At 37.5% G+C, this 17,099-nt stretch overlaps 1 protein-coding gene and 1 long non-coding RNA gene across 8 annotated transcripts; both read left to right on the forward strand.

Annotated features, from left to right (window-relative positions):
• Positions 1–245: 245 nt before the first annotated feature.
• On the forward strand, positions 246–2,240 carry LOC103933522 (receptor-like protein 2). Its single transcript, XM_018643893.2, has one exon. It carries the CDS (start codon positions 246–248, stop codon positions 2,238–2,240), a length of 1,995 nt encoding a protein of 664 aa, XP_018499409.2.
• An 11,165-nt stretch (positions 2,241–13,405) lies between these two features.
• On the forward strand, positions 13,406–16,661 carry LOC103933048. Of its 7 annotated transcripts, XR_007259331.1 has the most exons (7): positions 13,406–13,527; positions 13,996–14,105; positions 14,324–14,454; positions 14,532–14,605; positions 14,704–14,813; positions 14,917–15,657; positions 16,236–16,661. It is a non-coding gene; the product is annotated as an uncharacterized LOC103933048 (long non-coding RNA). The 7 variants fall into 7 exon arrangements; XR_007259332.1 differs by having other exon boundaries at positions 13,996–14,119; positions 14,704–15,657; XR_001951842.2 differs by having other exon boundaries at positions 13,407–13,527; positions 14,704–15,657.
• The last annotated feature ends 438 nt before the right edge of the window (positions 16,662–17,099 follow it).

Here is a 17,099-nt window from a genome sequence, read left to right on the forward strand (position 1 = left end):
AGTTAAAAAAATGGCTCATGACTTCCTCCTCGTCTTCTTATTCTCTTTCATAATATCTACAACAAATATTCATGCAAGCAACGACATAGAATGCACCACTCTCATGGCCTTCGCCCGCACTCTTATCTTCTCCTCCTGTAAATTGGAGTACTTCTGTTGATTGTTGTCGTTGGAATGGCATCATTTGTAATCAGGAGGGTTGGGTCACTCATTTGCTCTTACCCTCCAAAGGGCTCAAAGGAGGTATGTTTGTCTCATCACTTGCAAATCTCACATATCTCACTCACTTGAACCTTTCCCATAATTCACTTTATGGCACACTTGAAATCAAATTCTTCTCGTCCTTGAATCACCTCAAGATCATTGATTTGAGCTACAACCTTCTTTCTGGAGAGATACTCTATTCTCTACCACCCAAAAATATTCAGACAATAGATTTGTCAAGCAATCACTTCCATGGTGCAATTCCCTCTTCTTTTCTCCAACAAGCTTGGAATTTGACTAGTTTCAATGTCAGCAACAACGCCTTCTCTGGGTATATCCCTACTTCTATTTGTCTCCGATCATCTCCTTCCATAAGAGTATTGGATTTTTCCTCCAATGAATTTAGTGGCAAATTTTCTCGTGGGCTCGGGGGGTGTTCCAAACTACAGATTCTTCGTGCTGGTCACAATAATTTGTCAGGATCACTTCCGGAAGACATCTATAATGCTACTAAACTTGAGGAACTTGTATTACCTCTCAATTCACTAAATGGAGCCATTAGTGAAAGAATTGCCAACCTCACCTACCTCACAAGCCTTGACCTCTATTTTAATAATTTGAGTGGTGTGATCCCTCTCAATTTCGGGAAGCTCTCCAAGTTGAAATTCATGAATTTTGATTACAACAACTTAGAAGGTAAGTTGCCCCCATCTTTGATGAATTGCACAAACCTTGTAGAACTACATTTGGGATTCAACAACTTGGAAGGAGACCTCACAACGTCTAATTTCTCCAAACTTAGCCACCTTAGTAAACTTGACCTAGTTTGGAATAACTTCACTGGTATCTTGCCGATAAGCCTTTACTCATGCAGGTCTTTAAAAGCAATCCGGTTGAGTAGTAATCCTTACCTAGAAGGACAAATACAATATGAGATTCTTTCATTGAAATCCTTGTCATTCCTCTCGCTTGTTTCTGTACGGTTGACCAATATAACAGGGGCAATGAATATATTAAGCCGTTGCAGAAGTCTTCGCACACTCATGTTTAGCGGTTCGTTTGACAGTGAAGCAATGCCAACTGATGATGACATGGTTGATTTTCACGGATTCCAAGATCTTCGTTTCTTAAGTTTGGCTTCATGTAGGCTCACTGGTCAGATACCTGGTTGGTTATCAAACCTAAAGAATCTAGAGGTGTTGTTTCTAGGTGCGAATCAATTCACAGGGTCAATTCCAAGTTGGTTGGGGAATCTTCCAAATCTCTTTTTGGTGGATTTGGCAGACAATATGATTTCAGGTAATCTTCCCAAACAACTTTGTAGATTACCAAGGTTGGTGGTGAATGCATCTTCAATAGGCAATTATGAATTTGAACTTCCCCTCTTTAACTATGCATATAACAAGGCATATGTTTTACCTCGTGGAACGTCTAACCTTCCATGTATGATAGACCTATCGGCAAATAACATTAATGGTAGTATACCTACTGAGATCGGCCAATTGCAGTTTCTTAGAAAATTGTTTCTTAACCACAACAACTTCTCCGGCAACATTCCAAACCAAATATCTAGCCTAAAAAATTTAGAGGCTTTGGACCTCTCCATGAATCATTTGTCCGGAAAAATCCCTTGGTCCATGACGAGCCTTAATTTCTTGAACAATTTTAATGTCTCGTACAATAATCTTCAAGGAACAATACCAACAGGCACGCATCTCCAGAGCTTTGATGCTTCTACATTTGTGGGGAACCCTAAACTTTGTGGTGCTCCACTTCCAAATGAATGCAGAGAAATTGATGCAGATAACAAGAATAACGTCGACCAAGATGTGGACAACAAAGGTGATGAGCTTCCCTGGTTTTATATTTTTGCAACCCTAGGTTTCATTGTCGGATTTTGGGGAGTTTGCGGTTCTTTACTTCTTAAGAAGACATGGAGGTACAAGTATTTTCAGTTTCTGGATAATGTACAAGATTTGCTCTATGTGAAGATGGCAATATGCATGCGCAAGATGAAGAGAAGGATTAGGGACTAGATTCTATGTTTTACTATATATTTTTCAGTTTCAATAAAACTATATGGATACACAAAATTTACATATATTTGCTGACCCACTCTCGAATGGAAGTCCTACCATTGTATGCAGATGTACGCATCTGTATTAGGGAGTTAATCAGTAAGTGTGTAATGTTCGTGTACGAAAATAGCATCACTCTTTCAGTTTTTATTTTTGTTGTTTGTATGTTTTCATTCTGATGTAATCTTTGTTCTTATATTATAGTGCAATAAACCTATTTGGTCACACAAAATTTGGCACATTCGTTGACTCACTTTTTAATGCATGTGTTTGTTGTTACTCCATTGTATGTGTCTATATGAGTCTCACATGTATTAGAGAATGTGTTAACAAATGTATCACTTCGTTGTTCAAATAGCATCACCATTATTAATTTATGCTTCAAGTTTCACCATGATGTAAGTCGAATGTCAATGATAAGATACTCATTATGTGTTGGCAAATTTGGTCTCAAAAGAATAGTTTAATCTTCCAGAGAAACCCCTCCTAACACAATGATTGCAATTAACAATGTGAAGCAGCTTTTGTATGAATTATGAGATATCTAAATGTTTTTATTTTGGCACAACGATTGGGACCGCACTGTATTTTACAATGCTATTTAGTATTTTGGTTTAGTGATACATTTCTTCACTTATAATTGAAAAGTCTCAATTCGAATTTTGTGGATGATATGTTCGATACTAATTTATTGCACCACCCCTTAATGTAGTAACGTTTATATAATCATGATTTTACAAGGTTCTCACCTTCCTCGCAGTGTCTACTGTTATTCATAATATTTTTTTTGGGCAACCACTTATTCATAATGTTTAAGATCTTATGCATAAGTTGCAAATTACTCAATTTATTGAGAAACAAATATAGTTATAAGATAAACTTGTTTCAATTGGTCATGACAAAAATTCCACTTGTATTTAATTTACTAATATTCTTGTAACAGTTTCTTTAAAACTTTTATACAGCTGTAGGAAGTTAGAGATCATTCTTTGTAATTTTAGTTCAGATTTCTATTTTCAAGAACAATTCCTTTAAATTTCAGTCTCTCGTTCGTAATTTAGCATCCAAACCAAAATAAATTGAATACATTGTTTTTCTTTTCAGATCTCTCATTATTATTACATTTAATAGGTGTTGTTGATATGATGTTGATCTCTCAGTAGTGCCATTACATTTTATAAATATTTTTTTGAAGCGTAGGAGATTTATGAATTAAGCTTAAGTAGTACTCACATAAATAACGAATTCGACACATAATTATTATTCATTCTATACTCACTCTATTGTGAGAAGAATTACAAGAAATCATTCAGTAACACTTGTTACAAAGCAAGTAGCATTTCCTATTGGTATAAGGCTCCACGCACATAATAGAGGTTGAATAGCAGGATTTAGATCCAATCTCAACTATTTGACCCAAATTTATTACAAGAAGTATAGCCCAATGGGCCTTATTATATTCTCAAGAAGACCCAAAAACAAGGGGCTGCGGCCACGTCTCCGATCACTCCCCACCGTCAGGAGCTGCACCTCTTTCGCATTCGATTTGGAACTTGCCTTGTACATCAGGAATTTTGGGTTTGAAAGGCTGTTCTTTGGTTGAAAGCATGGGTGTTGAAGTTGTGGGATTTTAGGTGATCAAGATCCATTATTTCTATTTTTTCAGGCACCGTATAATTTTCTGACCTTATTAGCAAATCCCGTTTGTTTGAGAGTTGCTGTGAACACACATTTGGTTTAATTCATGTGATTTCAAATTTTGAACGTTGTCCCCTTTCATGGATGTTATCGTTATATAATATCCTGGTTCTTTTATTTTTCAAGCAATATGGAGTTTTAATGTCATCTGCAATTCCCGTTGGATAACCATTTAGTTTTGGGGAATGAGTGGTTTTAACACTCCCTGTTTTACCTTTGTATTCCTCTGTTTAGAACCCTAATGGGAAATCATTTTTTGTTACCATCCTTCATTGCTTTTATACCTCGACTCGGGAGGGGCTCCACTTGTTTTCTATGGCTTTTTGCGTTGTTGGGTAGTTTGGAAAGGAAGAATGAGTCGCTGTTCGAAAAAATTCACTTATTAAGTGAAAAGCCGGAGATGGTGAATCAAGCGATCGAGAGGTCTGCTTGAGGAGTTCCCGTTCGTGGCGCTAAGTAACATAGAGGTGTTGATCTAGGTGGCGTTCTGCCACCGGCGTCGAAGAATAGGGACACTACAAATCAATGGGGACGGAGCTCTACGTCGTGATGCGTTGAATTGTACTCGATGGCAAGTTTGCTTTGCAAGATGTCATTTACTTTTGTTTTTCACTGTGGAAAATGTCTGTGCCGCATTCAAGGTTTTGCAAAAATGTATGTTAATGTGCAATATTCGCTTTTTGGTGCACTTGAACTTAAATTATTCTCGTCCTTGAATCGCATCGAGATCCTTTATTTGAGCTATAACCTTCTTTTTGGAGAGATACCATTTTCTCTACCACCAAAAGGTGTCCAAACAATAGATTTGTCAAACAATCACTTCCATGGTGCAATTCCATCTTCGTTCTTCCAACAAGCTTGGAATTTGACTAGTTTCAATGTCAGCAACCACACCTTCTTTGGGTATATCCCTTCATCTATTTGTCTCCGATCCTCTCCTCCCATAAGAGTATTGGAAATTTCCCTCCAATGAATTTTGTGGAAATTTTTAGTTCAGTTGTAATCTATTTTTGCTGTATAAGAGTTGAGTTTTTTTGGTTGGGATGTAGCCTCTTATTTGGTTGGTTTTCGTCTAATTATTGTAACGTATGCCCTCAAGATTAATAGTTATCCTTCTGACATGAAGGGGTGCATTTAATGGTTGTATTTTATGTGTGATACTATCACCCTGTAATTATATTGTTATGATTTTCAGAATGCTGGCTTTTACCATGGCCATGGGGTCATGACCAAGGCGACAAATGTTGCTGCTACGAACAATGTTAAAGCACTCGAAGCACTTCTTCATGAAGAGGTTTGTTACATGACTGCGCATTGTTAACTTCTCCATATAGCATCTGCATTCTAAATTTTGGTATTTTTTTCTTTAGGTCGAGAAATTTATGTCCCTCTGGAAAGGCCGGCAAATGAGTAGGGATGGACGTATAAGAAACCCGGCAAATGAGTAGGGATGGATGTATAAGAAACCCGGATGAGAAGCCATTGGTGGTTGTGGAAGCACCTGTGGTAGAGACAGCCCCAAAGTCTAATGCAAAACAAGTTGAGGAAGATACCAAAAATAAATCAACTGCTCCAAAAGCTACTGATATTGACGTGGCAGACAAGGAAATATTTGTTTCTGAAAAGGAGACCCCAAAAGAAAAGAAAATTGATCCGCTAAGTTGAAGGAGATGAAAAGAGAAGAGGAGATTGAAAAAAAAAAAGCTGCCCTTGGAGAGGAAGAAGAAGAAGGCAGAGAAAGATAGAGCTAAAGCAGCTATTAGATCTCAAAAGGAAACCGAGAAGAAGCTGAAGGAAACTCTCTTTCAATGGAGAAGAAACACACACTTGGATTTTCATTAAGTGATTTCAAATTTTGAACGTTGTCCCCTTTTCATGCATGTTATCTAAGAGAATATCCTAGTTCTGTTATTTTTCAAGCAATGTTGAGTTTTAATGTCATCTGGAATCCTTCGGGACCGTTGGTGAACCATTTCGTTTAGAGAATACCCTGGTTCTGTTTTACCTCTTGCATTCTTCTGTTTGGAACCCTGATGGGAAATCTTTTTTTGCTTAGTAACCATCCTTCATTGCTTTTATACGATTGTGAGGAATTTCATGCTTCGACTCAGGAGGAGCTCCACTTGTTTTCTATGGCTCGTTGGGTAGTTTAGAAAGGAAGAAATGAGTTGCTGTCCGAAAAGAATTCCCTTAATAACTGAATAAGCTGGAGATGGTGAATCAAGCGATCCAGAGGTCTGCTTGAGGACTTCCAGTTGGTGGCAGTGAGCGACATAGAGGTGTTGATCTAGGTTAGGTGGCATTTGGCCTCCGGCGTTGGCGACTCAGGACACTACAAAGTCAATGTGGACGGAGCTCTACGTCGAGGTGGAGTGATACCTTGTTTGTTTTGCAGAGTCATTTATGTCATTCGGTTGTGTGCGGTCAAGGTTGTTTGCCAATTCTCGAGTCCACGATCAACAGAGGTCATCGCCGTTTGGTTTCTTTCATACCGTGCAAGGTAAAAAAAATTAATCACCACACACACAAAAAGAGCATGCTTAGTTGCATACCTTTGGTTGCTTTTATATATATGTACATATGCAGACCTGTTACTCTAAGCAATATCTAAGTTTGAAAAATGCCTCATGGCTTCCTCCTCGTCTTCTTATTCTTTTTCATTATATCTACAACAAATATTCATGCAAACAACCAAATTGAATGCACCTCTCTTATGGCCTTCGCCCGCACTCTATCTTCTCCTCCCGTAAATTGGTGCAGTTCTGTTGATTGTTGTTATTGGAACGGCATCACTTGTAATCAAGAGGATTGGGTCACTCATTTGCTCTTACCCTCCAAAGGGCTCAAAGGAGGTATGTTTGTCTCATCACTTGCAAATCTCACACATCTCACCCACATGAACCTTTCCCACAATTCACTTTATGGCACACTTGAAACCAAATTCTTCTCATCCTTGAATCACCTCAAGATCCTTGATTTGAGCTATAACATTCTTTCTGGAGAGATACCATTTTCTCTACTAACCAAAAATATTTAGACAATAGATTTGTCAAGCAATACTTCCATGGTGCAATTCCCTGTTCTTTTTTCCAACAAGCTTGGAATTTGACAAGTTTCAATGTCAGCAACAACACCTTCTTTGGGTATATCCCTTCATTTATTTGTCTTCGATCATCTCATTCCATAAGAGTATTGGATTTTTCCTCCAATGAATTTAGGGGCAACATTTCTCGTGGGCTTGGAGGGTGTTTCGAATTGCAAATTCTTTGTGCCGGTCACAATAATTTGTCAGGATCACTTCCGAAAGATCTATAATGCTACCAAACTTGAGAAACTTGCATAACAATAATTTGTCAGGATCACTTCCGGAAGATCTATAATGCTACCAAACTTGAGAAACTTGCATTACCTCTCAATTCACTAAAGGGAGCCATTCGTGAAAGAATTGCCAACCTCACTATCCTTGACCTCTATTTTAACTATTTGAGTAGTGTGATACCTCTAATTTCAGGAAGCTCTTGAAGTTGAAATTTATGGCTCTTGATTTCAATAGCTTACAAGGTAATTTGCCTCTATCTTTGATGAACTGCACAAACCTCCTAGAAATACATTTGGGATTTAACTACTTGGAAGGAAACCTCACCACCCTTAATTTCTCCAAACTCAGCCACCTTAGTAAACTTGACCTAATGAGGAATAACTTCACTGGTATCTTGCCGACGAGCCTTTACTCATGTTGGTCACTAAAAGCAATTTGGTTGAGTAGTAATCCTTATCTAGAAGGACAAATGCAACCTGAGATTTGTTCATTGAAATCCTTGTCCTTCCTCTTGCTTGGTTTTATACAGTTGACCAATTTCATAGGGGCAATGAAGATGTTAATGGGTTGCAAAAGTTTTCATACACTTCTCTTTACCGGTTCATTTTACCACAAGACAGAGCTAACTGATGATGACATGGTTGATTTTCATGGATTTCAAAATCTTCGTGTCTTGAGTTTGCAAAGTTGTGGGCTCACTGGTCAGTTACCTGGTTGGTTATCAAACCTAAAGAATTTAGAGGTATTGTATCTGAGTGGTAATCAAATCACATGGTCAATTCCAAGTTGGCTGGGGACTCTTCCAAAAATCTCTTTAATGGATTTGTCAGACAATTAGATTTCAGGTGAATTTCCAAAACAACTTTGTAGATTACCAGGGTTAATGGTGGACAATGCATCTCAAGTAGACAATTATGAATTTGAACTTCCCTTCTTGGGACGTGTAATGAAAAATCCAATATTTTTTCTGCATAGATCGTCTTTTTATCAAGGAATGATAAACCTAGCGGCCAGTAACATTAGTGGTGTTATACCTATTGAGATCGGCCAATTGCAGCTTATTTGTGAGTTGCATCTTGATGGCAACAACTTCTCTGGCGAAATTCCAGACCAAATATTTAACCTAAAGTATTTAGAGCTTTTGAACCTCTCCACAAATCATTTGTCTGGAAAACTTCCTTTGTCAATAACGAGCCTTAATTTCTTGAAAGAATTTGATGTCTCATATAATAATTTGAAAGGAAAAATACCGACGGGCATGCAGCTCCAAAGCTTCAATGCTTCTGTATTTGAGGGGAACCTTCAAGTTTGTGGCGCTCCACTTCCAAATAAGTGCAGAGACATTGATGCAGATAATAAGAATAACGTCGACCAAGATGCGGATAATGACCGTGATGAACTTCCCTGGTTTTATATTTTTGTAGCCTCAAGCTTCATTATCGGATTTTGGGGAGTTTGCTGTTCTTTAGTTCTTAACAAGACATAGAGGTACGCGTCTTTTCGATTCCTGGATAGTGTACAAGATTCATTGTATGTGAAGATAATAGTGTGCATGGCTAGGATGAAAAGAAGGATTAGGGACTAGATTGTACTTTTCATTTTAAATAAAACAATTTGGATACACAAAATCTACCCACTTGCTAACACACTGTCTAGTAGAGGTGGGCCCTATTATGTATTAAACAGTGTTAATTTTGTGTATTCAAATAATATGACTTTTTCTGTTTTTTGTTTGTTTGTTTTGTCCTGATGTAAGGTTTGTTCTAATATATATGATAGTACAATAAAACTATTTGGACACACAATATTAACATTCTTGTTGACACACTTTTCAGTTTTTACTTTTGGTGCATGTGAGCTCTACCATTGTATGTGGGTTTCTCTTATATTAAAGTGTGTGTCAACAAAAATGTCAATTTTTGTGTCCAAGTAGCCGGAGTAGGGTTCTTTCTCCTTCTAATCTCCCTCCTCTTCCCTCCTCTCCTATTTGAACGGTTACGACTAAGTCACGTTAACATCTTGTGTTAACTTTTTATTTATAGAAAGACATAAGACAATGTGAGAAGAGGAGAGGAAATGGGATTGAATAAAGAGGGAAGAGAATTGTATTCCTAATAGCCTCAACAATAGTATTATATTCTTTCAAGTTTTGTCATGGTGGTGACCTACTGGTAAATGCCGGATTGCGAGGCTTCCTTCAAATTAAAAACTGGAGGTCTTAGGTTCGAAACTTGCTGCTAGGCTGGAAGCCAGACTTGTGGCCAAGGAGAGGCTGAAATGCCTTTGTGAGTTTTCGCGACTTCTGGAAAGGATGGATAACCGTGGTTTGCCACCAGTTGTCATTTTATATATATATATATATATATATATAAATATATATATAAACACCAAATGTCAGATCTGAGTATTTTTTTTTATATGAACAATTAACAATGTTCATAAAATGACGACAATTAACTTTATGAAGCAGTTTTTATATGAACTTTGGAAATATACAAAATTCGTCATGACAAAAGTTTTACTTGTATTTGATTTGCTAACCATCTTGTAACAGTTACTTTAAATTTCAGTCTCTTGTTCGTGATTTAGCATCCAAATCAAAATAAATTGAATACTTATTTTTTTCGTTCTTGTCTCATTAGTATTTCATATTTGATAGATTTTGTTCATATGAAATCGATATTTCGCATCAGTAATATGGCGTTGATTTCGATACCAATATTGCCCTTCAAGCCATTGGAGTCAATCCGTGTCCTCTTGTTGATTATATCATATCACCCATTTGATTTCAATCAAATGGCACTAACCAACCCCCTCCACTCCTCTTACAAACAAACAAACAAAACCACATAAACCTGTGCAAGTGCAAACTGAGCTAAGTTTTGTGAACCCCAAAGCCCACCAAAAGGGAGAAGCAAACATTTTTCCCATCAAATCAAACACACAGCCTTGTGCAGTTTGCGCAGGGGCCATGGCTGCCACTAGTGTGTGCAGACAGCATCTTGTTACGAACCCAAAATATAACTGAGATTTTATGCTTTAGTTTTAGGGAATTGTAATTGGCACTCTAAAAATATCATTTTACACTCTAAATTTTTTACAATCAGAAAGAAAAATATAGCTATAATGAGTGTAGAATGAGATTTTAGGAATGCTAATAACAACTTCCTGATTTTATTGTGAGGAATTGTTAAATATGCCAGCTGGCATTTAAAAGTGTAGAGTCTGTATAAAAGGAGCCTAGCTCCCATAAATGGATCAGATTAGTTATATTTTACAAATGAAATCAAATACAAAAATGTGGAGCTCTGCTCTGCTCTCTTCATTCGTTTAGCCATGATTCTGAAAATTGGAGTGCCATATTCCGTTTACTTTTGTTTGGTATAATTGCATACTATAGTGTTCATCATGCTATCACCCGTAGTGTCTGCTTGAATGATAAATTTGGGTGGGTAAATTGGTATCTTGTGGGAATATTTGTGAAGAAGGATTTGTGTGCATCAAAACTGTTTGATGAAATTTCTATGAGACAGAATCCAGACCATGTATCATTGATACTGTTCTTAAGAGGTACTCTGTTCAATCAGATTGGAAGGCTCATCATAAGACATGCGGAACTAGGGAATACAGATATGATTGTGGCACTCTCTTCTCAAGGCAGGACAATTTTATCACTCATAAGGATAGTGAGCCCAGAAGAGTGGGATGCATTCAATGAAGTTCTTCGAAATTGCTTAAGTTTGTTAGCCATGGAAGCTGCCAGTGAATTGCTTAAGTTGATGACAAATAATGGCGGAGTAGGGATTGTCAGGATAGTCCAATCTGCTTGTGCAATAGGTGAAGACATTGAGAATGAGGTATGAGCTCACTATTTTAAATCGAAAGTTAGCAATGGTTCTTCGAAAGTCGCTGCCTGCTGCTTTTAGCATCAATTCAAGTAGCCAATTTTGTTTGGATATTCGAAGACATTTGGAGAATGACTCAATCTGTGGTAAGTGAAGGGGGCGAACTGCAGCCTATTAGGCCGTTGCCTTGGTACCTTCTGAATTTAGCTTAGCATTCAAACTATTCTCGCATGCAACTGAGGAAGAACCAAACACTTGAGAGGTTTCGTGAGTTCTTAAAGCTTGGAAATGAGATTGGAAACATCACAAGATAGTAGGTTGTACACATGGTACCTCCACTATTCCTTGATGTATGTCCAAATCATTTTGTACTTGATACATGCGCTACATGACCAGATTCACTAAAACTTCCAATTGCTTGAGGTTATACACCAATCAATAAAACCAGGATCCCTACCTGATGGATTGATTATAACTAATGATCTTGATGTCCAAAGATGTAATTTACTCACCCATCAAACAAAAAAAAAAAATGTGCACAGCCATCTTGATAGTCACTAATCATGAAGCTCAGCACTTTCCTAGTTGTGGTGCACAGTCCACTGCTGCTGAAATATGACCTGAAATGGAGCCACCCATCAGCCAAGTTTTCTTTGGTTGTGTTCTATGTGATTGCCCTTGCAGTGGTGATGGTACCATTGGCAAGGCTCCTGATATGTGGAGGAAATGGCATGCTGGATTGGGCAATGGGGTTCATCCTCTACAGATTCAGACAGCTATGTGAGGTATATTGCTGCTTAAAGTTGGCAGAAGAATGGCATACTCTACATGCTCTCGAAATTCAGTTGAAAATGAAGTTGTGGTGAAAAATTTATATTGAATCATGATAGACCTGGTACTCACTTGACTGGGTTGTTGGAGCAAATATACAATGGTTGTGGTTGAATTGATTAGAATAGAAAGGAAGTCTTCATCAACAAAAAGGGCTTTGTGTACTGGTATTCCATTTGGTAGCGAGGGATTTGGCTTTGAGTTGGACAAAAATGGTGCTGACAATAACATCAAATATTTGGTCAAAATTTATCCAATGCTTAAAACGGAAAACATTGTTGATATGCAGGACTTGAGTTTGTTGTGAATTTGGCAAATCACTTAAATGCTACTCCCGCAGACACCAAAGGCAAGGACACCAATTGCTCTCACTCGACTGCTGTCTCGGCTTGCACCGCCACTCTTATCTCGATTGTTCTAATTGACAAGTTTCCTGACTTAGTCCCTGGGCAGATGGTTGCACCCTTGCTGATTGTGAATCTATGCAAGAAAGCAAAAGAAAGTGGCAACTCTGATTTTGGGTTCGTCAATTCTAAGCTTCCCCAATTATTTGAATTTTGTTGTTCAAACAAGATGTTTGCAGAAATGTGGGCCTTGCCAATATGGGATCATGGTGCCCCTAATGTGGAGGAAGCTGCTACATCTTGGGTTCTTTCTAATGTTTGATATTGTGTTTGGTCATAAATTTGAGCTATTCCATGACTGTATAAGTGGGGGCGTCCACTTCACTGGATAGTTTTTGTGTAGTGAGGAATGTAATTGTGAAATGGAGGATACACCACCTACTACGGCAACTACTTCGGTTGATAAGGGAAATGCAAAGATGGATGGTACTGAGATAGTAAAGAAATCTAGTAAATCTGAGCAAAAGGAAGCTAGTAGCGAAGATGATAATGGTGAATCAAAGGATGAAGAGTTTGGTGATTATCAGTTGTTGGCTGGGGATGATAGCAGTGGAGTTTTGGAAATGTTTAGCAAGGTGGCCTGCAAATGGAAGTTACCTGCAGGAACCAAAATACACCCAATATTTCATGCTAGCTGTTTGAAACAGCAGTGGGGACGATCTGTGACGCCTTCTAGTAATCTGCCAATCATCACAGATGATGGATTGGTGCAGGAAGCTCCTATGGCAGGTTACCAAGAAGAGTGTACAAGAAGGAAAATGCTGCTGAAGTTCAAATTTTGGGGCGGTGGCTTAGAACTAGAATGGCTAACTGGGAGGACAATGATGATCTCAACTCCTAGTATCCACAATTCTACTTTAACGGAAAATCATATTTTTACTTTAAAAAGTCAATTATGATACTATTCACTTTACCATTTATTTTATCTTTATCGTTAAAACTCAAATTCCTAAATCTTTTTTATTAATTTTCTTTTAGTTTATTGTTAGGAATTGTTAATTATGCCAGCTGGCTTTTAAAAGTGCAGAGTCTGTACAAAAGGAGCCCAGCTCCCAGAAATGAATCAGATCAGTTTTTACAAAAGAAATCAAATACAAAAATATTAAGCTCTGCTCTTCTCTCTTCCTTCCTTCCCTCGAGTTCTTCAGGTGCGAACATATCTTTCTTTTGAGGCAATTAATGATTATTGATCATAAATCATGTTTTTTTTCCCTTTCCATTGCCCAGTTTCTTGTAATTTTGATTACCCATTTGGTTGAATTGTGGATTGGATAAGCTGAAATGACAGACAAGAAAAAGGTTGGATAAGTTGAATGTGTGATGGTTTTAATCAGTTATTTATTTATGTATTACATGTATTAAACAAGACGTAGTTGAAGTGCCAAGAGTTACTTAACTTGGGTCCGTTCAACAACCATTTCGCTTTTAGTTTTTTTACTTTTTGGTGCTTGAGATAAAGGAAAGTATACGGGGGGAAAGGAGGGATGAAGAATCGTGGTAAGAGGGAAGAAGAAACAAAGAAGAATGAATGAAAATGAAATCTTGAGAGTGAAATTAACTTATTTTTGTATCTGATGATCTGCTATGTAATCACTGGATTACTCTCCTTGATACAGCTTCAGGAATATGCCATTTAACTCAAGCTATAAATGGAGATGTTGATGATATGCTTAAAGGAGTGGCAGACAAAACTTTTATTGAAGAAGTAAAGCGTGTTCTCGAGATGGTACTTCAAAACTTGTATTAACTTTTCTTAACTTAACCCTTCCTTTTATAGAGAATTATGAAGTTCATATTTTTGGACCGTTTGAAATAATTTATAACGTAAAACTGACACATGAATGTAAGGTCACGTCGAATAGGTTTTGCCTTATTTGTTCGTGGAAGAAGATGAAGAGATGAGATGTTTCTAAGTTGTCATTCTTGGTTTTCCATTTATTGTAGGCTAGACGCGCATCATAGAGAAGGGAGGTTCTCCATACAAATGTTCTCACCCCTCCAGTGGTGAAGGAGTCAATGCTAGCTGATCTGAAAGCAGTTGTTCAGGGTGGATACCCGCATGTTTAACTAAATAGGTTTTACTCTGCGTTGCGCTTGAACAAATCAAAATGTACATGTATTAATTAATATATTGCTGCTTCAAATTGTCTAGGCTGAGCGCTGTAGGATTTCTGTAGGACATCCGGAAGTATTGACAAGTGATCCTGATGTAATTGCAGCATTGAGGTATTAATATTGTGTCTATACCTCTTTTATTTATCCAAGCATCCGTCCTTTGATTGAAGCGAAACCTTATCTTAAGTTTTCACTAATGGTTCTTCCAGTATCACAGGAAACTTTGGGTTCCAGCCATGTTCTCATGGTGATTTCCTAGGCGCAATTCTTGGTACAGGGATTGATGACCAGGGAGAAGCTTGGAGATCTGCTTGATTCGGTACTGTCTTTCCACTTATACTGAACTCTCGCTCAATTTTATAGTTTATTGGTCTTATGCAACTTCTTACTTAGACGGGTTCTTTCGTTTTCTTCATGATTAGGTATCCACTCATCCATCAAGAATAAAACACTCACACTTTTTAAGTGTTTGATCCTTACCGTATGAAAAGATCTACAAATTCAAGATTTGTTTTTCACTATGTTACTTTCTAATACCAAACTCCCAATGTAATTGAACATGATGTGCATCACTGAAATTTTTTCGTAGCCTAAAGAATCTTGGAAACTGAGAACACGGTACAAAGTTTTTTCTTATCTGTGCAGTGATGGTGATGTGCGTGTGAACTGGACCCCTGTTACTGAAAATGGACCTAGATCTTGGAAACTACTTTTTTTTTTTTTAATTTTTTTTATCAAATTACTATAAACACCATACATGAGACACATTGGTACTTCTTGAACAGTTCCTGATACCTTTCCAGTATGTTTGTAAGTAGAACAATTGGATCTGGAATCGTATTCCATTCTTATATGTTAGAGCAGTATAGAACTGTATTGTTAAGTTGCAAGCACTTATTACACGTTTGTTGAAGAGTTTGAGTATTTATATTCATGTTTAACTCTTAATTGGTCTTTAGCATGGCATTTCTGATGCTCAAATTTACACGTTTGTTGAAGAGTTGAGCTCATTCTTCATCTGTATGTTTTCTAAACGGGGAACAATCTAACATCACCGTTCATGGGATCTGAATGAATCTTGAGGTCACATTTTTGTAGCCCAAAAGCCGGAGGTTTTCTTCTAAAAAGCAAGCATACGTTGCTTCGAAGTTTAACTTGCTTTTGTAAGTTCAACGGTGTATATTTTTCATTTCCTTACATTGTTTGAAAGTAGAATTGTACTTTCTCTGTTGTGTTATCTATACAGTTATTTTTTTGAACAAAATCTATACAATTATTAAGAGATCCTAATTTGTCGACTATCGGCTGTGAAATCCCAAGTGGGCTGAGAAAAGTGTGAAAAATAATGGGCAAAAAGAAATTATGCTGAGAAAATTACACCAAATGCAGGACCTTATTAGTACAAAATCTGAATCCAGATACAGTTTACACACTTTCCAACTAACAAAACAACACAAAACAAATGAAACTGTCTTTTTGCTCTTGTGGGTACTGAAAATAGCCATCTGTTTATTCATTTCAATAATCTTTAAACTCTATGGTATGAAACCTTCGAATATTCAACCATATCCACAAACTGAACAAACACATTTTGCTCTGCGGGAGCATCTCTTTTCGCACATTTCGCATCGTTTCAAGCTATCTGTTTATTCATTTCAATTTAATTATTGTTATTACTTTATCCATGTTAATCTGGTTGGTGTTAGAAACTGACACGAGTTATCAATTTGACTTGCTTCAGGAGCGTGAAAAGAAGGCAAAGAAGTCGTCATCTGCAACAGAGTCCAAGTCCGAGGAACCGATAGAACCTGTTGCTGAGGTTGCAAAACCAGAAAAGGTAATTGAAAAGGTTGAAGCTCCTGTCCCGGCAAAGGCGAAGGCACAAAAGGATAATATTCTGAGGAACAGAGGTCAAGCTAGAGGTTCAGAAGCACTACTGAAAGACATCCTGAAGAGGAAAAAGTCGAGTGCTAACTGTCGGCTATGAGCTGCTCCTGCTGCTGAGTAGTTGTGTTGTTTCTAGTACTTGGTTACTACTATCTTCATTGAGGAAGGTAAGCTGGAACTGACTTAGGGTAGAGAAGGATCGAGAACTACAGTTTTGTGCTTGACAGACGTGCGATAACGACTAGTCTGTTTAGTTAAACTAAGTTATTTCTGTTCTTTATACCCTTTCGCGGGATGGACTCAAATGTTTAAATGGCATCAGGCATAGCTTCTTAGGTTGATTAACAGATGAAAGGTGAAAACCTTATAGCAGAAAGCTTAGAGAGAAGGATGAACATAGAAAATAGAGAATGCTCAGTATATCCAAGGTGGATTCTTTCTCATTACAAAATAGTCTCAGCCAATCATCTAGCTTGTTGCTAGGATTACAACACCTAGCATTATTTTGCCTTACAACCATATAACTTCGCACTTGGTATTTTAACTCAAATGCATACACACATTAATACAAAGCTTATTCCTAATCAGTTATACACTTACAATTCAACACTCCCCCTTAAGTCTAAGGCCGATTTCACTCCAAGTTTGCTTCTGAGAAGATTAAAACGATCCTTTGCGAGAGGCTTTGTGAAGATATATGCTAATTGCTCTTTTCTGG

The sequence above is a fragment of a genome, unplaced genomic scaffold (genome assembly GCF_019419815.1).
Source record: "Pyrus x bretschneideri cultivar Hongxiangsu unplaced genomic scaffold, Pyrus_bretschneideri_v1 Contig25, whole genome shotgun sequence".
Classification (NCBI taxonomy): Eukaryota; Viridiplantae; Streptophyta; class Magnoliopsida; order Rosales; family Rosaceae; genus Pyrus; species Pyrus x bretschneideri.